This window comes from Camelus bactrianus, chromosome 3 (genome assembly GCF_048773025.1).
Source record: "Camelus bactrianus isolate YW-2024 breed Bactrian camel chromosome 3, ASM4877302v1, whole genome shotgun sequence".
NCBI lineage: Eukaryota > Metazoa > Chordata > Mammalia > Artiodactyla > Camelidae > Camelus > Camelus bactrianus.
In genome coordinates, this window is record NC_133541.1 from 44,636,961 (window position 1) to 44,660,073 (window position 23,113).

General features: G+C 41.6%; 1 protein-coding gene across 2 annotated transcripts in view; it reads left to right on the forward strand.

Moving 5' to 3' along the window:
• Positions 1–22,418, forward strand: part of RGS7BP (regulator of G protein signaling 7 binding protein) — a 93,541-nt gene extending 71,123 nt beyond the window's left edge. The window contains exons 4-6 of one of the 2 annotated variants that reach the window (XM_010949384.3): positions 3,504–3,651; positions 5,821–5,891; positions 16,850–22,418. In XM_010949384.3, the coding sequence (XP_010947686.1) occupies positions 3,504–3,651; positions 5,821–5,891; positions 16,850–16,941 (311 nt within the window). In that variant the 3' untranslated portion in view covers positions 16,942–22,418. Of the gene's footprint in view, positions 1–3,503; positions 3,652–5,820; positions 5,896–16,849 lie in introns of those variants that run through there. The other variant, XM_074358913.1, reaches the window with a different exon arrangement.
• Positions 22,419–23,113: the final 695 nt, after the last annotated feature.

Here is a 23,113-nt window from a genome sequence, read left to right on the forward strand (position 1 = left end):
AATCAACGATCCATCCTTCATTAGCGTTCCAGGTCTCAGGTGCTAGTCGTTCACGGTTTCACGTGCAGTGGGAAAGAGCAGTGCCTACTATACGGAGCGAACCCTTACAAATCAAACAGACAGCCCTATTGTTCAAATGGGTAAATGATACAAATAAAAAATGAAGAGAAGAATTACAAGTAGCCAGTTAACATATGAAAATAAATTTAATCTCAGTAGCAATAAAAGAAATGAATAATAAAACTTCAATGAGAGATTCTGCTTTTCTCCAACAAATGAGCGAAAATTAAATATTGATAATATGAAGTACTGGTAAAGGCGTAGGGGAAATGGATTCTCCCACTCACAGTTGGTGGAAATGAAATGTAAATTGGCGTGGCCTTTTCAGAGGTCCACTTGGCAATATATATTCAAGTACAAAATGTGAATACATAAACTTTGTCCCAGTTTTCTACTTCAAAGGATCTGTCCCATACAAATACTGGCATATCGTAGAGGAAGGGGAAGAATCACAATGTCAGTTCCTTCCTCTGAAATACTACCCATCCACTAAAGAGCATAAAATAAATCAAGATGTGCTAACATGAAAGTATCTCTAGCCATGCTAAGGTGGTGAAGAAAGTCAGATAACATACGTAGTACAGTTACTATTTTTTTTTAATGCTGTGTATCTATTGAAATCCTATGATGTGTAAGGCTGCGTCCTTGATTCTGGGTTTATAGAATTGAATAAAGCAGATAAAGTTCCTGGCCTCACAGACTTTACATATCCAGTTTGGAGACGGAAGATGAGAGTGGGGTTGGGGCAGGTAAAAAATAAACTCGTTAGCAAGTGCATAAGCAAGATAATTTCTGATTGGGATAAGTTCTACAAAGGCAATAAGCAGTGACTGGAGTGCGAAGGGGTGCCCAGCGTTAAGCCAGTGCCATCAGTAAAGGAGGGCAACTATGAGGTCCGCACATATGTTCTGGAATTGAAAACCCTTGAAATTGATATCGATCTCTCCTGTCTTAAGAGCTTTCAGCCAGAGAGGATACAACATGATCAAAATTCTGCAGAGATTTTGTGAGCTGACAGAAAGCACGGAACTGCAGGTCCAGCATCCAAGGTTTTTGTTTTGTCCATCCACATTAGCAGAGTTAGGTCTAGTCACTGAACATGAGGGACAGGGGAGTATTACTTGGCCTTACAAGTTCATAGGTGTGTTTCAGGAATACATGAATAGTTATGTTATTTTGGAAATGTATAGAATGGTATCTGTCTTGTGTGAGTGGTAGAATGAACACGAGCTAAGATGTAAACAGTTGTGGATTGGACTCTGTATGCCTTCGTGTGTACAAGGTGTACATGTGAGGGAGATAGAGAGAGGACTCCATGAAGGAATATCATACTACCTGCCGTGGGTCCTCCCCTGTTCCCATGAATGAAAGCTTTGGACGGGACAGGGGCTACTGTGGCCCCACGCCAAGCAAAGTCCATAAAGCAGAGAATTTCTTTGTGTGAATCTTCTTCCTCTTCCCTTTGCTGCCCAAATCAAACTCCATTCTCCTAGGAAGTTCAACCCCGAAGGAGTAGAAATGTAGCCATATGTGCTTTCAAATGGCCCTATCCTTCAGAGCCTTGAAAAGCAGAGGGCTGTTTTTCAGAGATATCCCTTCCCTTTTGTCCCTCTCTCAAGTCTTCACCACACTCGCTCAGTCTGAACTGTTCAGAAATGGGTGCCCAACAGGCTGCATTTGTACATCTGCCAGGAGGTGCAAAGCAAATGCTTTTCAGAGGTCAATCCCCCCACCTAGGAAATGGTAATATGCTAAATTATGTACTTAACTAATTTCTACCCAAGGGCAATAGCATAAAATTGAAAAAGCGATTCCATCACCCAGGATCAGTGTGCACAAAGTCCACACAAAAGGTTCAAGTTGTCATCAGTCCACTTGTGTTTGTGCTTTGGCCAAGTATTCTGAGGTCCATTTCTACTACAAGCTGATGAACGGTGCACAGTTAATTACCACTTAATTGCTTTCCCCTTGTGTTACCACCACGTGGGTTATAAATGATAGGGGCAAGATTTTTGCTAGTCCCATTCAGATCAGGGGAATCCAAGGGCAAAGCTTCCCGTTAGATTTTACCGTGAACAGCCATCTTCTTCACAAGTGCTTTTGTTTTATTTTTGGTTTGTTTTTTCAAACATGCAAAAACAGTCATATCATGATTAGGGAACCCAGGCTAAGAGGTGATGTGGGGTATCTGCTATCATAAATATTCCGTGATATGGGCTGTAACAATTTCTTAACAATTAGTCTAGAGTTTAGCTACACAATACAAGTAAAGCTGGCTGAAAGAATAGAAGAAACAATATAGCTGCCCTTTTCACCAGACTACATAACATTATACAACAGCTTTGTAATTATTTGTATAATTTTTTTACATTTTCCAGCTCCAGGACTTTAAGCTCCATGAGACAAAGACTGTGTCTTTCCTTCACCTCTTTCTCTCTAGCATCAAGCCCAGTACCTGGTATTTAGCTGACACCCAGGAATCTGTGTAAGTGAATGAATGAGTGAGTGAGTGAGTGAGTGAGTGAGTGAACAATTGACAAAGGCAGGTTTCAAACCCAGTTCTTGGGCCTCATAGGCCATTCCCATGATACCAAGGTACCTCTACCCCCAGGCAGATACGCACACGTTCAAGGCAGAATAAAAGACATTAACAGGACACTTGGGCCATGGGCTGTAACTCCAATTTAATTTCAAATGAATTTCTGAAATTTCTCACTTAATCAATTGGATAATTCATTTCCAGAAAGTACTGATTTATTCCTTTGAAATCAGTCATGGTCAACACAGTCTTAGTGGGTCGTCAGTACGCTGGTCTGAAGCTACCCAGGCCATGGTGCTTTAGTTGATGGCACTTGATGGCCTCCGCAGAGTAAGGCTGGATCCTGAAGCCAGGCTCTTTCCTCATAAAAAGACACCCTGAAGGAGGCTGGAGAGCCCAAGAAGCGGAAGGCAGGTCTACCGCCTCCACTGCTTCCCACAGGCCCAGAGGACTGGCGCCAGAATCAGGGAGAACGGCTGGAGCTCCCATCCTTCCCGCTGGGTGTCACCTGCTCCCAGCCCTTTTCCCTGCCCCTGCCTGCATCTGAGGACCAGAAACCAGCACGATTTCACAGGCTGAATCCCCTCACTCAAGCTCACCTGATCCAGCTCAAGAAGAATGGGTTACAAAGCACTGATACTCCATTAAAGGCAGGGCCCTTACTCTTATCTTGATCTTCAGGTCATGTGGACCTCAAAATATCTTTCCCAGAATGTTGTGAACACATACCCCCTACCCCCACACACACAGAGACTTTTTCTTTTTTTTTAATATTCGGAAAGTTTTCAGGGTTAATGGAGCATTTGACTCAAAGCATAGCCAACCTTTGCAATGATGTCTTGGGTGTAGTACTTGCATTTATGATTTCTCAATCTCTTCTCTCTTCCAACACCAACCCCCTTAGGAAAGGAGCCTGGTGGGGGAACCAAGAGTCTGGATTGCAAAATTGAGGAGTGCACTGACACACCGGCTCTAGAGGACTCCTCATCATCCCCTATGGAGATTCAGCAACATTCCTGGCAGGTTTCCACAGACATCGAGAACACTGAAAGGTAAGTGGGCAGTTACCCCACATAGACTGCCAGTCCTCCTCCAGTTAAACTCAGGGGCTATGAAGTCCAGATTTTCTTTCAGATTCTAAAACAGAGCTCTCAGTGAACTGAGACGAGGGGTCCAAATCCTGCCGTGGAATGAAAGCAGAACCCCCAGTGGACATGGACTCCGGGCCTCTGCTTATCTCACTCCACCAGCCTTGCTTCTCCAGGGAAATGAAAACAGCGTGCTTCCCTGGGAAGGAAGGAAGTGGATCTACACACCCATCACAGCTCACCCACTGGCCTGGGTCCCACAATTTCCATCTGTTTAAGGGAGAATTTAAAGTCATGCAAAGATGCCTCCAGTAGATTCTCAGATTTTAGGTGTATGGAATGGCCTGTTTAGCTGCCAGTCAGGGGCTGAGTGCTCTGTCCAGTTCGCAGACAGCTTTTCCAAGAGCTCCCTTCTCTTACTCTCCCAGGATGCAGCTGATGGCCCCTTAGTGGCCAAAGCCCGTTAATGCATTTGTTTGAACAAGCAGCAGCTCACTCCTAGAGGGACTTTCTTGGGAAAAAGAGATGCTACACTGATTCTATTTCATTTGGGAAAAGGGAGCAATAATAATAGTATAATAATAAATGCATCAGGATGCTAAAAATTCCATTCTGTGAGGCAGAGGGATGAGCCCCTTGTTTACTGGCCTTCACGCTGATATCTTGTCCTTTGCCACTCATGTCCCCAGAGCTGGCACACAGCAGCTGAATAAATACTGGGCGGTTTCACTGAGTGCTCTTGTGTATGTGCGGGGTTGAGTCACTGACAAGATGATGACGATTTGATTTTTTTTTTTAATTTTAGAAAAGTAACACACAGTGGCATTTATAGCCATTGTGGGTCTACTTTCAAGTTGTAATATAATTCTATAGCTAATTACCAAATTTCTGTGTTTATAGAAAAATTGAAGCATGTGATAATTATGAGCTATTAATAAAACTTGGATTTTGTATAAGCTTGGAAATCCAACAATTCAAAACAATAAAGCTGTTTGGCACAGTTTGATAGAACTAGAGACAAATGATGAGGGAGTGGTTTATCTTAATTTATAAAGTAGAAAATGCTCTGTCCTATTTCCAGGAAGAAATATCTACTAGAGTCCACAGTCAGGGCATAATCCATCAGAAAGCCATTTTCCTTTCCAGAAACCTTGTACAGAAGCGTGATCCAAGCCTTGTAAGCTGGTCAGAAAGCAAGCTACGGCTGATAATGATAATAGGAGAAAAAAGCCCTCGGTGTTGGCGGGATTTCAGTTCAGTCTTTAAGTCCAGATTCTGGTCAAAGGAGGTGGGAGTGACTGGAAGAAGTTAGCCACATTAGACTTGGTCTGGGAAGGGCAGCTTCCTCGCTTTCCCCATCTCTCTGCCCCAAGAGATCTGTGGGTCTTACTCTGGGCTGCACATTAAAATTACAGGAAGCAGGGAGGTCACTGGTAGAGCTCATGCTTAGCATGCGTGAGGTCCTGGGTTCAAGTTCCAATATCTCCATTAAATAAAAATTTAAAAAAATCAAGGACCCCACCCCCATTAATTCATTAATTAAAATGATTTTGGTTTAAAAAAATAGAATAAAATTACTAGGAAGACTTTTCAAAAACAGTCCAAGTCAGTTTAATAACTGTCGACCCTTGGGAATGCTTAACGCCTGCGTTACTCTGAATTCCATTCACAGTAACGAGAGACGACGGAGAGTGAACTGATGGAACCAGGACAGCCCTCTGACCAGCGGGCCTGGGACATGCTGTCCCCCGGCCTCACTTTTGCTCAGAGTCCGCCTGCTGTTCTAGCTGTGGGTCCTTCCCCAACCTTGGCAATCGGAAGGACTGTCCTCAGCACCAGAGGCTCTCCTCTGACCTCAGCCGGGTCCAGCTGAAGGCAGAGACCAGGGCTGGGACAGCAGAACGCCGGTGCAAATGTTTGTCAGAGGAGTGCTTCTTCCTTCCAGAGCCAACCTGTCTCAGATTTTTTTTTTTTCTTATAAAAGCAAAATGAATTCAATATATGCCTCCTGGAAGGTAGAGCTGGTACAATTAGGCAAAAACTCTTGGCCTTCAGGTGACACAGAGAACAGTATGAGATTGCACTTCAGAAACTTACAGCTGATTAATTTTTTTCTTTTTATCAACTTTACAGAGACATGCGAGAAATGAAAAACCTTTTAAGCAAACTCAGGGAAACTATGCCTTTACCACTGAAAAATCAAGGTGAGTCTTGTCATTTATCCTTGAGGAAGAGGATGCTTTTAACATGATAACCTTGGGTCTTGTTTCTTAAGAAATTAAAGCAAGTTTGTTTACACAAATAATAGTAGGCATTGCGCATACATTTGTCTGTCCTCAAGAAGACAAAAGACTGAGAATAGTTTATCAGGTGAACACAGTTCTATTCTGAGGGGAGCCGAGAAACACTATGATCCCAGAACAGACATTTCTTTCACTGGCCCCTTCAATCGAGAGCATTAATTCCTTGTCCATGCTGTGAAAACTCTACACCAGGTGTAGCAAACACAAAAGGATTGAAGACTTGGCCCTTGCCTTTAAGGTGGAAGAGACTTAACACTTCCAAAGGAAAATCCCTGTCATCGAGATGTTCAGTTATCTAAAAAAAGTAATAGTAATAATTAACATATATTGAGAACTTACAGTGTGCCACTGTGATTCTGCATCCAGTTCCAATGTGAGGGGGTTGGTTTCCACAACACCAAGCAATGCTGGGACACCAACTGGGCGTCCTCCAAGTCAACTGAATTCTGATACTAACCGAGATAACATCAGATTCCAAAAGTTAAGAGTTCAGTCCTACAGGCGGCCCGCCCTGCCACGTCAGACGCCAATCACAATTCCAGGTTGTCCCCTGTGCTTCTGACCATCTGGCTGGCTATAGATTGGAGGGTCCAATGAACCCTTCCTTAGGTTCAATTAACTGGCTAGAACAGCTCACAGAACTCGGAGAAACATTTTACTTGCCAGATCACCATTTATTATTACACAGGAGGAGCAGCCAGATGGATGAGATGCATAAGGCAAGGTGTGGGGAGAGAGTACCTGCCACTCTCCCCAGCTTCCCTGTACTTGCCAACTCAGAAACTCTCCAAACCCTGTCCTTTTGGGGTTTTATGGAGGCTTCCTTACATAGGCATGATTGCTTAAATCATTGGCCACTGGCAATTGATTCAACTTCCAGGGCCTCTCCTGGAGGTCAGAGGGTGGGATTCAAAGTTCCAGCCCTCTAACCACACGGTTGGTTTTCCTACCAACTAGCCCCCACCCTCAGATGTTTCCCAAAAGTCACACCATTAACATAACAAAAGACACCTTGATTTCTCTCTTAGGAAGTTCCTAGAGAGCTTTAGTAGCTCTGTACCAGGAATGAGGTCAAAGACCATATCTATATCTACATCTGTATCTGTATCCCCATCTATTTAGGTGGATATATTTCTCATTATAAATCACAATATCCCAGCCACTATCCTAAATACCTTAGAGGTGTTAACCAAATTAACATATTTAATTCTAATAACCCCTTTGAGGGAAATGCTAGTCATGGTTCCCAATTTACAGGAAACTGAGGCACAGAGAGGTTAACTAACTTGGCCAAGGTCACACAAACTGTAAGTAGAAAGGCTGGGATAGTCTGTCTCCAGAACCACCCTATGAGGTATACACCCTAACACAGAAAGGCAACAGGGAGATTCACGAGAATGTAAGTTCTGTGAGGGCCTCTGTATGCTTTTGTTAACTATTGTATCTTCAGTACCTAGAGAAATGCCTGGAACGTAGAGTAACACCCAGCATAGATAAATATTTGTTAAAACTGCACCCAACTTTGCAACCCCAGAGTCTGAAGACAGGTACAAAGGACCAGTAATCATCACTTTGACTAAGCAAACGCAGCCAGAGCAGCCTTAGGTGAAGCATGAGCTTCAGAGAGTGGTCCATGGAGGGTGGGGAAAGGATTTTTAGAGAGGAGAAACTCCTCTTGTTTCCATGGAGCAGAGCCTAGGCGGGAGGGAGGACAGAGGGCTGCTTGCCTGAGTGCGGAGGGAAAGGACTTGGCAGCAGAGCTGGAGCGCCGCTTGGCTCAGGGAGCAGAGAGGCAGAAGGTGGAGAGGTGGACGTGAGAACAGCAGACAGAAGAGGCTGGGTACTAGTGTGACCCGAGCCACAAGGGATGGAGGCGGGCGTCAGAAAATGCGGCAGGCGGAGTGGTGCTGCAGGTTAACGGCAAGCACCCCCTGGAGGGCCCGGTGAGCGAGGCTTGATGACTTGAGCCCTGGGTATAGTGCTTGGGAAACCTCGTAGGGTTTGTAAGAAGCCAGTGTTTTACTACCGCACGCTGTAGTGACGAGAGCCCTCTGAACCACAGCATGCGAGCTGGCTGCTAGAAATCAGCATGGGTAAGGCTAGCTTTGGGTTCCAATGCCGGCCCTGCCGTGGACCGGCTTTGTACCCTGGGACAAGTCATTTAACTTTGGGAAATTAACATGTCAGAAAACTCCAAATCATCATCAAACAGAACAAGCCTGGCAGCCGTTCACTCTGAAGCAGGCTGTGTATCAGGTCCGTGAAAGGTTGACCTTGAACCTACTCTTCAGAACCTTGATCCCTGAGACTTTGGATATGGGGCTCATGTCGGAAGCCAGCCTCAGCTCCTTAATGTGTGTGACAAGTCTCCCCCGATCAGCAGCACATGGGCCTCTGCTTTTACCCCAGGAGGATGACTACCCGGGGCCCCCCAGGCCAGATTTCATGGGTGCTATGGAGCCTATATGTTGAAACCATCTGAAACATTCCCTCTTCATGTAGTGAGTTCATCCACTAGCTTCTGAACCAGGCATTAGTGGAAAAGCAGAAACTGTATTTTCTTTACTTAGGACATATCTGCAATCATAAAAAGTATAAGAGAACTATTTTGTGTAACTTTGTATTACTTTTTAAACAGAAAAAGTCATTTGAATTTTAAACAGTTTAAAAATATAATAATAGTAATGAATGATCGGTACTCTAGGTAAAAACACAAGTCATAGGGAAAAATCCAAAAAAGGGATGCCCAGGACTCAAACCTTAAATGCATTTGGGGCATGAAAAGGAAAACGCTAGGAGATAGAAGGACTTCCTCAGGAGGGAGTAATGCAGTGTGATTTTAAAACAATAAATTGAGGTGAAATCTGATGGGAAATTCAGGTTTATTCCTTTGAGGGAGAGACAGGAATCCTTAGCAGGTGAAGATACATCCCTGTCCCCAGTGTTAAATGGGTGCTCACAGCAGGATGTCACTGGGAGCTGACCAGCGGAGAAGGGGGATGTGAATCTCCACTGGAGGGGTCTGAGATGGCCTGAGGGAAGGAGAGTTGGTCTCTTGGAGTCACTCTGGGAGGACTTTTTAGCAGATACATAGAGCACCATTTTATGAACTAATCAGCCAGTTTCCTCTCTCTGACTGTGTCTGCCAACATAGAGCACAGGGGCTAACCCAGAACCTTCCTGGAATTCTTTTCAGGCAATTTATTTATTATACAGGTCTATCTATGCAGAAAATGGTGTGGGGTGTAATGAGGAAAGATGTATTCCAGCTTTTTCTGCAGGACCGTATTGTCAAAACATAATTCCGACTGGATGAAAAGCATTATAGAAAGCCATCTGTTTTCCTTCTGGCTGCTTCTTTCCTTTCTCTTTTTATCCTACTTACATGTGTGCTTTAAGCAGAGAGAAAAAAGGAAAAGATACTGCTCCTTCCTGGTCCCTCTTTTTCCTACTCAAACCCTGACCATAGGAAAATCTTGCCAGGCAAGCAGGGGCGGGGAGCCAGCAGTGGAAATACTCAGATCTCCCTGTTCCCCAGGTTGCATCCCAGTCCTCAACTCAGAAACCGTTCCATGTTGATTGTAGCATTTAAAGATTTAATTGTATCTCCACCCCTCTCCCTGTCCCACTACAATCAAAACTTGACTCAGCAACAATCTGCTTTAAACTGATTTTCAGTGGCAAACAGAGGAAGGTGGCCAAGAGCACAAATTGTAATGGTTAGTGACTCTGCCTGCATTTGAGATAGGGCCTTTTCCTTCCCTTGCTTCCAGTTTAAGACAAAGAGGTGCACAAAAGAGAGGTTAGCCTCTCTCATTCTGCGGCGGCTCCACAGCAGCCTCCCGACAGCGCCCAGGTCTCCTGGCTCTCGGCCCGCTGTCCTTCCCTCTGCATCAGCGCCTCTCCTGTCCTACATTCTGGGTCACTGGCAGTGCTGTAGGGAGCTTCATTAATTATGATAGTCTTGCTGTGTCAAATGGATTACAAATGGAACCACCTGTGGAGAGCCCGCAAGGTTACTGACAAAGGCTAACAGGAGACTAGGAAGTGAAGGACGAGCATCTTCTAAATCCAGGCTGTAATCAAACAAAACATTGCAGGAATAAATTAAGCCTGAAAGACAGTTTCACCTTTTCCAAAATTCTGACTTAATGAACACTGTGTGGTGTGTCAGTACATTTACTCTTGCCTGGAACTCGGTTGTTGATACAATAAGTTAAAGTCCATCTGAAGTGGATCAGTCAGGAACTGGGGCTGTTCTAGCATGGGGACAGCCCTGCCCCAGGCTAAACTGGGTCTAGGAACAGTTCCCCACTCCCCACACCCCTGATCCACTCCAGTCAGGACATCTAACTGGAAACAACCTAGCCATGGCAGGCGGAAGAGCTCTCTGATGTCAGAGTGAAGAACACTGGGCAGTTATGCCACCTGCTAGCCTGGAGATGACCTTTTAGGTCCTTCCCCAGGGCCTCATAGAAAGACTTGCTGTGCTTCAAGCTGGTGTCCAGCTGTCACTCAGGGTGGTTTTATGGGTTGCCCTGTATCCTTTGCAATCTCTACAACCTTCCCAGGATTCAGCATGACATATGTAATCCCTCTCTCTCCTCCCATCTAACACACTCATCACTGATAACACATCTCTTTCCTAATACATTACTCTGATTATGTTGAGCCTCTCCTCACAAATATTAAGTGCCTGCATATTGTCTTTCGAAGAAAGAACAGAATTCTCCCCTCAGCATCTATTGCCCCTGCCATTATCCAACATGTGATGGTCACCTATGATGGGCCATGTTCTGTCTCAGGTGCTGGGGATGTCTCTCCTCCTAGAGATTCTCCATCGCAACAGGAAGAATGGAGTGAGAATCACCTGGAAAGCTTTTTTTAAGTGAAACAAACTTGCCTCGCCTTGCAGAGATTGTGATGGCGCCTTCAGGATATGGCATGTGAATTCTGGAAACACCTCACACACACACACACACACACACACACACACACACACACACACACTCTATTGGAAAGACCAAAAAAAAAAAAAATAGTGCTTAAAATACAACAATGCCATAATGCCATAGACACCAATTACCACAAGGGCATACTGGATTCTCACCTAGCCAGATTTTAGTTGTAAATGTGGTGGGAGGGCATGGGAGTAATTGAGAATTGCTTTTTGAAAAGTGTCTGAGCTGAGATTATTTTTTAGGTGCATCAAAATTAGCCAGAGAAAAAGTTTGGAAAAAGGCAGTCTAGACAGAAGATTCTGAATGTGAAGGTGTGGGAAGGTGAAGGAGTGGGGCATTCTGATGAACTACAAGCACTTATTTCATCAGAAAAATGGTTAGAAAAGAGGCTTAAGAGAGAGACTAGAAAGGTAAGGTGGCTGTATCATTAAGGTCCCTGTAGCTCATGGCAAGAAGTTTGGATTTTACCCTGAGGCCATTGGAGGGATTCAGTTAGTAGGCAAGTGCAGTCAGCCAGGTGAGAAATGCTTACAATTGGAAGTAAAGCCAGGGGCTTGGGGAAGAAGATATGACCGGTTGGATGAAGTATGTAAGGGAGAAGGCAGAATCAAGAAGAAACCTGGGTTCAGACTTGGAAAACAGAGTGAATGATGGTGTCAATACTCAGAGAGAACAGAGTAGTAGCAGCAGAGGTAGGAAGCGGAATGCTGAAGTTCTGGATGTGGGGGGACCCCGAGAGCAATGCTCAGTGGTTGTAGTGAAGGTACTAGGCTTATGCTGAGGGACACATGCAAGCTGGAAGCGCTGGAAATACAGATTTAAAGATCATAAGCACAGTGGTAATTGAAGCCCTAAAAATGATTGAAACCACCCAAAGCGAGTGTGCACGGAGAATAGCCCTGAAATACCAAAATGTAAAGTTGGAGGGGAAGGAAGAGGAGTTTACAAAGGGGACTGAGGAAAAGAGTCAGCATAATGAAATAAGAAAGTTGAAAGGAAGGATGGCTGAGTGTGGGGTAGTTAAGCTGGACAGGAACTGAGGGTGTTCATAGGATTCAGCAATCGGGGTCACTGGTGATGTTGGCAAAAGCAGCTTCCTTGGAATCTGGGGCGTGGAAGCCTCATTAAGGAGGGTTGAGGAGTGAGTGGGAAATAAAGAGCTGGGCAGCACAGGGAAATTTATTAAGATTTTCGTAAAGGGCTGCTTATAGAATGGTGGACAGACAGGGTTGGAGGCAGACAGTGTACCAAGGGCTGTAGCCATTGTCTACAGATGAATGAAAGCGTGGAGGGAGGCAGACGCCTGGAGCAGTCAGAAAAGACTTTTCCAGGGAAGGAGGGTACAGCTCAGTGTTAGAGTGCCTGTTTATCATGTACAAGGTCCTGGGTTCAATCCCCAGTACCTCCATTAGCAATAAATAAATAAATAAACCTAATTACCCCCCTAAAAATAAAATTTAAAAATAATGAAACCATTTTTTAAAAAAGAAAGAAAAATTTTTAAAAAGGACTTTTCTGGAAAAAGAAATGGCATGCATAAAGGCAAGGGAAGGTACGGCCCTATTTAGGGAACGCTAAGTAGTTCTGTTTTGTACTATCCCTGCCTTCATATGCCCTTCATTACAGCCAGATGGACTGTTTACTTGGACCCAAATTCAAGCTGCCTTTGACCTCCATGTCTTGTTCACACTGCTTCCTCCAGCCAGAATGCCTGCCCCCCTACTTCACCAAATGTTCAAGTTCTCAGCATCTCTTGTAGCCCAGCATGAACACTGAGGCCCCAGGCATCTTCCATGAAGGTCTTTCTTCTCCTCCAGATGGGAGTAATTTCCCCGCTCCGGGAATTCTCATAGCATTGTATTCATGTCTCTCTAATTGCATTTCTAAAGAAGCCTCCTAGTTACTCAAAGATCCTGGGAGCCAAGGATCATGTTTCTATTAGGACCCATCTGGTGTTACCCCTCCAGCACCTGACATGGAGCCTTGCACTTAGCAGGACTTTGATTAATTCAGTGGTTTTCAAATTGTGGTCTCAAGACCAGAAGTATCAGCAGGTCTGGGAACTTGTAAGAAGTGCGCATTGTCTGGCCCCCCTCAGACCCACTGATTCAGAAACTCTGGAGTTGGGGCCAGCAATATGTGCTTTAATAAGCCCCTCAGAAGAAGCTGACACAGCTAAGGTTTGGCAACCCAGGGAATTAACTGAAGATCTCTTTTTGTCTGGAATAGAAATTTGCAACTGCAGGTCCATTATAAGCACTTCTCTTGACTTTGAGAACATAGCTTTAAATCCAAACACTCAGTTTATTATTTGAATTGTCATGTCCTTCTGTTTCTTAACATAGCATCTATGTAAGGAAAACTTTTATTAGCAAAAGAAAATTGAGCTATGGAGAAATGGTATTATTGTACCCTGGGGAACGCCAGCGTCATTGGCTTTAGTAGTATCTGAGAATTAAACGTTGAATGACTGGGGTTTGAACTTACTGATGGCTGAATTTCCTAACCTCCTTTTCTTTCACTTTTTCCTGTGCTTTCCTGCTTCACTTTTTATTTTCACATTTAAAACTGTCCTAGGTTACAGTTCTCTGAGAGTATGCACTTTGGAGAAAAGATACTATAAAAGTCTCAAACATTTGCAATAAAAATCAAATATTTCCCAACAAGTTCAGATGGGCTAGCCCAGAAAGTTTAGGATGAGTAGGGAAACATTGCGTTTTGCTCACATTCTGTTGACAGCCCCTCACTTCAGAAACAGGATTTCAGTCAATGTGGAAGGACACCTTTCCCTGGAGTTGAGTGCACTTCAAACCATTCCAGGCATCCTTACTGCTCGGTGAAATTTCAGCATTTACAGCAGGTGTCAGCTTCCTAGGGTGTAGAAAGCCGCTCTGAATTTCTGCCAAGAATTTTTTGAGCTTTTGTGTCACTCAGCCCTAGGTGATGATCAGACAAGCTCTGGGCTAGGCAAAGGTGTCACAAATGCTCAACAAAATGCCCCAACCCAGCAGTCGTCCTTAATAGGCAGCCTGTCTTTTGCTTAACATCTGAGCAATTTCTCATCAATTATAACACTTCTTACTCACTTGTGAATGCTATACGTGTATGTGTGTGCTCATGTGTACATATAGCGCTCACAGGTGAATGTTTTTATATATATATATATATATATGAAAAGAAGGCTGAATGAGGAGAATTTCAATAGCACAAAAGGTTTTTTGATTCACCGTGATGAATGCACAGATGCAAGGGTCAGTCTTGATAGAAATCTCATAATTCCTGTATGATACCTGTGTGCTTTTAACACATAAAAAAGAGAGAGTGGGAGCAAATACACCAGCCTAGCACACACGCACACTTTTTTGTAAATACAACATGCAAGTGAACGTAGACATTTCCTCAAATAATGGGAACAATACGTATCAGAATTGCATTTTATAATGTATAAATACCTGTGAGGTCACCCCCAAATCTCTTAAATGTTTGGAGAAAGGGGAAGTATACGGGGAATTCAGGAAATAGGTCTCCAAGTCTCAAAGAAATAGAAACAAGACCTTTCTTTCCTATTAGTATCTTCATTGTTTTGGTGAATCTGTCCCAAGGAGCATGGAATTCCAGTTGAACTTGAGTTTCAGGAAGTGTAGTCAGTATTCAAAGAGACACCAAAAGATAAAAAATTCTTTACCCTTCAGAGTCTGCTATATCTTTGCCACATCCAATTAGGTTAAGTTCACTGATCACTTGGTGGTTAAAGAAGTAAAAGTCCCCAAAATGATGAGAAAGTATGGTGATCATTTCTTTCTGCTCCAAATATATCATGATTCATCTCTGAGAGATTCTTCTGAGAAATCAGGCTTATGGATAGGATTTGACATTGCTTTCAGTGTCTTAACTATTTGGGGCAAGTTTAACTGTTAAAAAAAAGAGCTGTCCTATTTTTAGTCTCCAAATGTTGACATCCAGATTGTAGTGAATTATTTTTCACTATGAAAAGGACAAAGAGGGTCCTGTTTTTCTCCACGTAAACAGAGCATGAGCCTTAAGAGAGGATCTTAATCTGCAGAGACTGGGTGAGTGGGCTGTGTTTGATTAATCTGATGTGCCCAGCTGGGGCGCCTGTTTTCTCCCCTGGCTCTGACTTGCTACTCCAGTTGCACCGAAGTGTACAACACAGTGAGCATTCCGAGGAACACTGTCAACTCGGTGGGTGACACTCATTTGCAAATAAGTATGACACATGAGAGCCTTTGGGGACAGGGAGGGAAAGCCCAGGACCTTGGATGACAATTTATGTAAGAAAACCAGAAAGCCAAGACTCATTTTTGTTCTTGACAGTTTCCTGAGCATCTAAGGCTCAATAATCAAGAACACCAACCTCTTCTAGAAGGCAGTTTTATTGAAGACGGGCACGTTCTTCACTATACCCATCTCTTCATCTAACTCCTGATTCTGAGCTCTTTCCCAAGGCTTTGTATCTTCAAGATTAGGATGGGGAAAGGAGGGAACATCTTAGCTCTGCTCTGGGAGGGCAGTGCAACTAGTCCTGGCAAATCTTATGTATGTAAGAGTTGCCAGAGCCAACCAGCCGTTTTGTTGCCCCTGGTTCCATTCTGACCATATCCTAGTGCTGTACCCGTTGGCAATGTCTAGGTTATTTCCTTGGGGTCCTTCTCCAGCCTCTTGGACCCACACTGGCCAGTTCTGTTCCAACAGCCTGTATTTACCACCCTCTCTGTTGAACTACACTATTTCATAAACCCCAGCTGCTCAAACCAGATTACTTATCTTTTTTTTGATTGAAGTATAGTTGGTTTACAATACTGTGTTAGTTTCAAGAGTACAGCAAAGCGATTAATTTATATATTTATATATATGTGTGTGTGTGTTTATGTGTTGTATATGTGTGTGTATACACATACATATATATACATTCTTTTTCATATTATTTTCCATTATAGGTTATTACAAGATACTGAGTATAATTCCCTGTGCTATACAGTAGGTCCTTGTTGTTTATCTGTTTTATATTTAGCAGAGTATATATGTAAGCCCAAACTCCTAATTTATGCCCCCCACCTGTTTCTCTATTTGTCATTGTACTAAAAATTTCAAAACAAAACAGGACCTCAACAGCTGACAATCTTCTCTAAATGCCCTTGTGTGCAGATATCTATAGAAAAGACTCAACAAGGAATAGTTGAAACTTCTTCCTGAGGCATAAAGTAGGTGAATGGAGATAAGACAATGGTCCTTTGTAAAGGGAAATAGTTAATAATAACTGTATTTATCGAATGCTTCCTCCATGTTAGGCACCAAGGTCCCCCACCCAAGCTAAATGTTTCTCACATATTATTTCATTTAATCCTCACCTAAGATAAGTTTTTTTTTAACATCTGGGAAAAATGAAACTTAATGAGCTTAAGTAATATGTTCAAAGTCACAGAGCTGGTAAATAGAGTCGAGTTTAGAGAAGAAGCCAACTTTACTCCAAAGCATGGACTCTTTCTAAGAAGCTGTACATCTCCCAACTGAAAGATTGCCTCTAAGCAGTTCAAATTTAATTCTGAGCAATGATTCTCAACTGTGGGCTATTTGCTCCACCCTCACCCCACCCCAGGAACATTTGGCCACATCTGGGGACATTTTTGGTGGTCACAACTGGTAGGGGAGTGCTACTGGCAACTAGTGAGTAGAGGCCAGGGACACTGCTAAACACCCTGCTAGGTTCAGAACAGCCCCCAGCAATAAAGAATTGTCCAAATTTTCTGGTCCAAAATGTCAACAGTGCTGACATTTGCTGAGGTCAAGAAACTCTGATTCAAAGCTGGTGGATTTTTAAGGCCAGTTTATAAAACACAGGTTGTTTCGTCTGAACCTACGTATGTTGTGTCCCCACAGATGACAGCAGCCTTCTGAACCTAACTCCCTACCCTCTGGTTAGAAGACGGAAGAGAAGGTTCTTTGGGCTGTGTTGTCTTGTCTCAAGCTAGGCGATGCCTCCTGGAAACCCACCACTGGGAAGACCTGAAAATCTCAAGGACCCGAGGACCTCCGGACAGCTGAACCACAGTTATTGGTTTCTGACTATGTTTTCTATGCTTCCTTATTACTTTTATCTGCCTCCCCCTGCCCTTTTAAATGATTTTACATTTGAAAGCAGCTGCTGTCAAGGGATTAAAAAAAAAAAACAGATTCAAAAAGCAGGCTGTTTTTAAAAGGATTTTTAAAGCTGACATTGCATATGTCTGCTCCAAACCACACCATGACAGATGCAGGAATTATGATTTTTAAATTATTTAAAGGTTTTTTTAAGTGTATTATACAGAGAAAAACTATTTCATGTATAATAGTATATCTATAGCTCTTGCTGATCTCATGTTAACAATTTGTCATATATGAGAGTCTTTCAACATAGAAATCTATTGAAAACTGCAAAACTGTTCAAAAATCCAGTGAATATTAGAAATAGTATTATAATCGAACATACACCACCTCACCTATTGCTTTCTCTGCACTTAATTACGTTTAGTCTTCCATTCTGTCAGAATCTAAGAGCTTCAACATAAAAATACCTTAATTTATAATGCAACAAACACCATATATGAAAAGTATTTAAATTTTGTAAATACACAATAACCCTAATACCTTCATCCAATGCATTTGGGCAACTAATTTCCTTTTGATCCAATGGTGTCTTTTTCAGCTTCTTGGAGAATGAAGTAATCCCGTTAGAAAATGGTGTAGTAACATATACAATTATCCTCAAATGTAAAATTGAATATTATCACATTTTGTTCTAATTGAAATCTGAAGCATGATGTCTGCACATCAGCCTAGTGTTAAATCTTATAGGGCATGCTGAAATTAGCTCAGACCGTAAAAATACTTAACATTTTACATTGTTAATAAAACTCTTTTTAGTTAAGCTAAGCTTGTCTCATTTTAGATGACTATGCAGATATGACTTTTCCAATGTGTACTTGGTGTCTTGTCTTATGCTTAGAATCTTGAAAGCAGGACACATTAAGCAATAGTCTATTTTAGACAGGAGGAGGCCACACGCTTTGTTTTTCTGCTCACGGCTTTGTTGTTCTCTTCCTCCACTAAATGTGTAACCTGGTACATACAGATCTGGTGGTATTTTCCCTTGTTCTTCCTTTGGCCCATTTCCCAGACAGAATTGCCCATGGGTTGAAAGATCAGGCTTTTGGACTTCTTTTCTTGTTTTCCATCGCCTGAAAATCCCTGAAGTCAGACAAGAGGCACCAGTGTCCAGCACAATAAAAAGATGAGTTGTACATGGTTTATCCAAAACACATCTTGAATCCCAGCCCTATAATTTTGAAGTGCTTATGCAGACAGGCATTTACATGTCCACCAGTATTTTGACCTAAAAGCTAAATATATTCAAGTTTCTTGCTTTACTGAAGAGGAAAAGAGGTACAGATGAACTCCTGGAATAATTATTGTATTAGGTTGAATTATATCAAATTGCTGATATTTGACTGTTGTGACCTAAAAAAATGGCAATTTCATATAGTTAAACCTAATATCAGAAGTTGTGGAAATTATCGTTGGACTTGTCTTCTTGTTTTTTTTGATTGAAAATGAAAGATTCAGAGTTAGAAGAGATCTCAGAAGGCTACACAGCTCTCTATTTAGAGCACACCAGCTGGCTCTTGGCCTTATTCTTGGAGCCCAGAGGTGTGTTCCAATGAATTGGCAATCGAGGCACGGTTACAGGTGTGACTGGCTTTATATGAAGACATGACCCCGGAAGTTATATGAGAAAAATCACAGTTTTCTAAATCAAATACTTACAAAACAGTTGTAGGAATATGCTTTAAAGACTCCTAGGGTGACTGCTCCTTTGCAAAGCAGGTAACCACTCCTAGATTTACCTGCTCTGCAAACCGATTTTCTTAGATCAGGTTTGATTAAAGCTTAATGTCCTTTCCTAAATGTGCGGGGTTCATTTTCATCCCCTGAAGTTTAATTCACTTCAGGTCCATTATTTTAGAAATTACGAAGTAGCCCACTTTGGCGTGCTCTGAGCTCCATCTCTGCCCTGTCCCACCCTCCCACTATATGGAATCCTTGGCTTCAAGTAGTTCCTACTAATCCATCCAAGTTATTAACGGATATAAGCCCGGCCTTGGTGTTCAGCACATTCTTGTAAATGCCTGACCTAAATTACTTCTGCCTGGTTAATTTGTGCTCACTCTCGCCTTAGTCTCAGTGTGAAGGTAACACCTTCCGTGCAATTGTCCTTTGTACAACTGAAGACTGTTAATAAATTCAGGTCTCACCTCCATGTCTGGGGAGGGCTCGAGGAGCTACTCATGGGGATGAGGATTTGTCTAATTCCCTAGCTAGGCTTTCCATACCTAAGGTAAAGAAATTCAGCCACCTTCTCTTTTATTCATAGTGCCTGTTTCCCAGCCTTTGATCAATTTTGTAGTTCCCGTGGACACACTCCAAGATTTATAGATCTTCTTTCACTATAGCAGGTCCTAAAATTAAAGTTAGTGCTCAAAGTCCTAAAAACCTAAACTGGCTCAGAGTTGCAATAGGTAACCCACCATTTCCCATTAGATAGACCAGTGCATCTTGTTAGGAGCTGACCCCACTCTCCTCTCACCTACCAAAGGACTTTCTCAGGTGTACTTCCATGAGATATAGTTCCACCGTCTCAGCTTCCTGCTGGTCATTGGTCAGATTAGCAATAACACTGAGCTGATCTCTAGGGATAAGGAGAGCCTACTGAACTCATTTTGTTGCATGTACTTACATGCTTGGAACAAAAAAGGATGGAAAGTGTTTCTGGCACACAATCACCCATGTTACCACCATATTTTTAATATTCTGTGTTGCTCTTTATTCTTTTTTTCAGTTGACAGAGACAATACATGTTCTTGGTGGGAAATCTAAAAAATACCACCAAGTATAAAGGAGAAAAAAAAAAACCTGAATCCCACCACAATCATGTTGTTTCAAGCCCCATTTCCAGGCTTTAAATCAGTCAGCGTCTGGGCCCAAAGGCACTTTTGAATAAGGTATGCGAAGAAATGCCCACAAGGCCAAGGTGCCACTTTAAAAGATCTGTCCACTAATGTTTTGCATACATCTCGGAATGGATTTTCTGCACACTTCTGATTGTACCATTGTTCAAGGGTACAAAGAAGACTTTAGCCGTAGCACAGCTCTGATGCCTCCTCTCGTGAAAGCTCTTGGGGAGATTCTAAAATCCTGCCAGATCATTTTGTTTTTCGGTGCTCCTGTAACAGTTTGGATACTTACTGTTTGGCAATACTGCCACCTACTGAAAGCTAATAAGCTTTGGAGCAAAAGGGGAAAACCAATACACAGAGCATAAGAGCTTCTAATTGATTTTAGACAGCAAACAAGTGAGCCAGATTAACAATGATCCCATATGGAACTGCAGACTCTGGAAGTCTCAGAATTGAGGGGATGAAGGGTATCACCCAAACTAACGTCCCACCCACTACATGCTTACCTTAGCAATGTCTACCATTTCTTTGTGTTCTAGAACATCACAAAATACAAAATATTCAACTTTCAGGTGATTATAGAAAGGATGAGAAAAGGCAGTGATGCTATTGGTCCAGAATAAACCACTAAAATTAAATATGAAGTTGAGAAATAAACCCAGGAACATAGAAGAATTGAGAATATTATAAAGATGACATTTCAAATCTGTGAGAAAAGGTTGGATTATTAATTGTTATATTGGGATAAATAGCCTTCTGTTGGAGGAAGTATTAGATCTATACCTCATAACTGTCATCAAAATAAATTGTAGGTGAAGTAAATATTTAAATGTTAAAGCACATAAATAAACCAGTAATACTGATGAATATTTATGTTAAAGGACCAGCCAGCAATATTGGTTAATGCTTATGTAATTTTAGTGTAGGAAAGTAAAACCTTTTTAAGACAGCAGAGAAAGAAACCCTAAAGGGAAAGATGGATGGATGTGACCAGTTAAAAATGCAAACTCCTATACAGTAAAAAATAACAAACCAGATCAAGAGAAAGCAAAATTTGAAACATATGCAACAAAGAACGTAGACCTCTAATATAGATCAAGAGCTTAAACTCCACTACCTTTGGGAAGTTTCCACGATCTACAGCCCCCTTCCCATCCAAGTGTTCCCATTTCATTTGTCCTTTTTCTTATTGTACTTTTTTCATTATTACTTGCTTAATTGTTTATCTACACTGAATTGGAAGTTCCATAAAGCAGCAACTATATCACTTTTGCTTACAGTTACATCCTCAGTACAGTGCTAAACACAAAGCAAATACTGAAAACACACTTACTGAATGAGTGAATAATGAATGCATGAATAAATGACATTTTATGACTCAAAAAGAATCAAACTTTCCAGTAGAAAATTAGCCAAGCACACAAACTGGCAATGTACCATAAATCAAAACAATGCACTGATAATAAATATGAAATTATTTACTGCATTTATCATAGTATTATTATATTAGTAAGCAAAAATGTAAATTATTATGATATACTTTTTCATGTATCAGAAAGGGAACCGTATAAAGAATTAATGTTCCCAGAGACAACAAGGAAGTATGGAAATGAACAACCTCTTATAGAGCCAACAAGTATGTAAAGTGAGTCCACTTTTCTGGAAAATATTTTGGCAATATATTTTTCACCTACACCAAGTAATTCCACTGTAGAGAAATTCTCCTTAAAAAGATCAGGGGAAAAAAATGAGCTAAGATATATTTATTCATTATTCAAAAAAATGCAGAAAAGGATGCTTATTTGGAAGAATGGGAAAAAAATGTAAATAAGCCCACAGTATAGGGTTGGTTAAATATAGTATATCCTTTCAATGGAATACTGTGCACCAATTAATAACAAGCACCAGATATATATATTTATTGAAATGAACCATATTGTTAAATGAAAAAAAGTTATTGAAGAATATCTACAGTATCATCCCATTTTTAAAATACGCATATATGTGTGTGCATTAAAGAATCTGAAAAGGTATCTGCTAAAATGTTAACAGCATTTATCTCTGGGAGGTGAGATTTGGAGCAATTATATTATTTTCTTTTTGCATATCTGTAATTTCTGATTTTTCCACAATGAGCATGTAGTGTCTGTATAATTTTTTCAGGGAATAAATAACAATGTTCACATTATATATTAAAGTGAAAAACACATGTTATAAAACAGTATGTATAGTAATGACACAATATTTGTAAAAAAAAAAGAAAAATATATATAAATATATCTATGTATGTATATATATATGCATAAGAAAGCTAGAAGGACATACACGAAAATGTTAATAGTAGTTATTTATGGGTAGTGGGATTATGGGTGATTATTTTTTCTTTTTGCTTTTCTGTGTTTTCTAATTTTTCTACAATGAATATGTATTACTTGTGTAATAAAAACTAATAATAAAAGTTATAAAAAAAAATGAAAAAGTGAAAGAGACATTGTGACTCACCACTCACCCAGACCCTACCTACCCCCTCCGCCCCACCCCACTGACATATTACCTGTCACAATGGGGGCAGTGGTGATATGGAGAGAAAACACCAGGGCATCATAACTTTTGAAGATAGAAGAGAGAGACAGACAGGCAAAGGAGGGTGGGGAGGAAAGAGAGGAAGAAAAGAAGGAAAGAGGGGACAAAGGGAGGGAGGGAGGAAAGAAAGAATTAAGTGAAAGTGAAGTCAGTGGAAGAAGTATCAGAACAGGCTTTGGAAACTCCTTCACTAACCACAGCAATGTCTCTAAATTTCGCTCGTTTTCCTGATAGGGCAAAAAAAAAAAAAATACACTGAGTTGAATAATTTTATTTTCTATTAACATATGATACACACGTCTGGAGAAACATCTAGGAATTAAATTCTGACAGGAATGTATCCCTGAAGTGTTAAAAAAAAAAAGGCAAACTCTCGAGTCCAGCTCGTTGTCAGGATTGTGCAGTAGAGCCTGGCGTTACACACTGCTGTCTGACTCTCAAAGCGCTGCAGCAAAGCACACAACTACGGCGCCCAGTTCCAGCATCCGTTCTCTCCTTTCTTGCCTTAGCCACACAGATCCCAAATTTCAGGGACACACTGGTCACCAAAAGTAAATACTCCATTTCC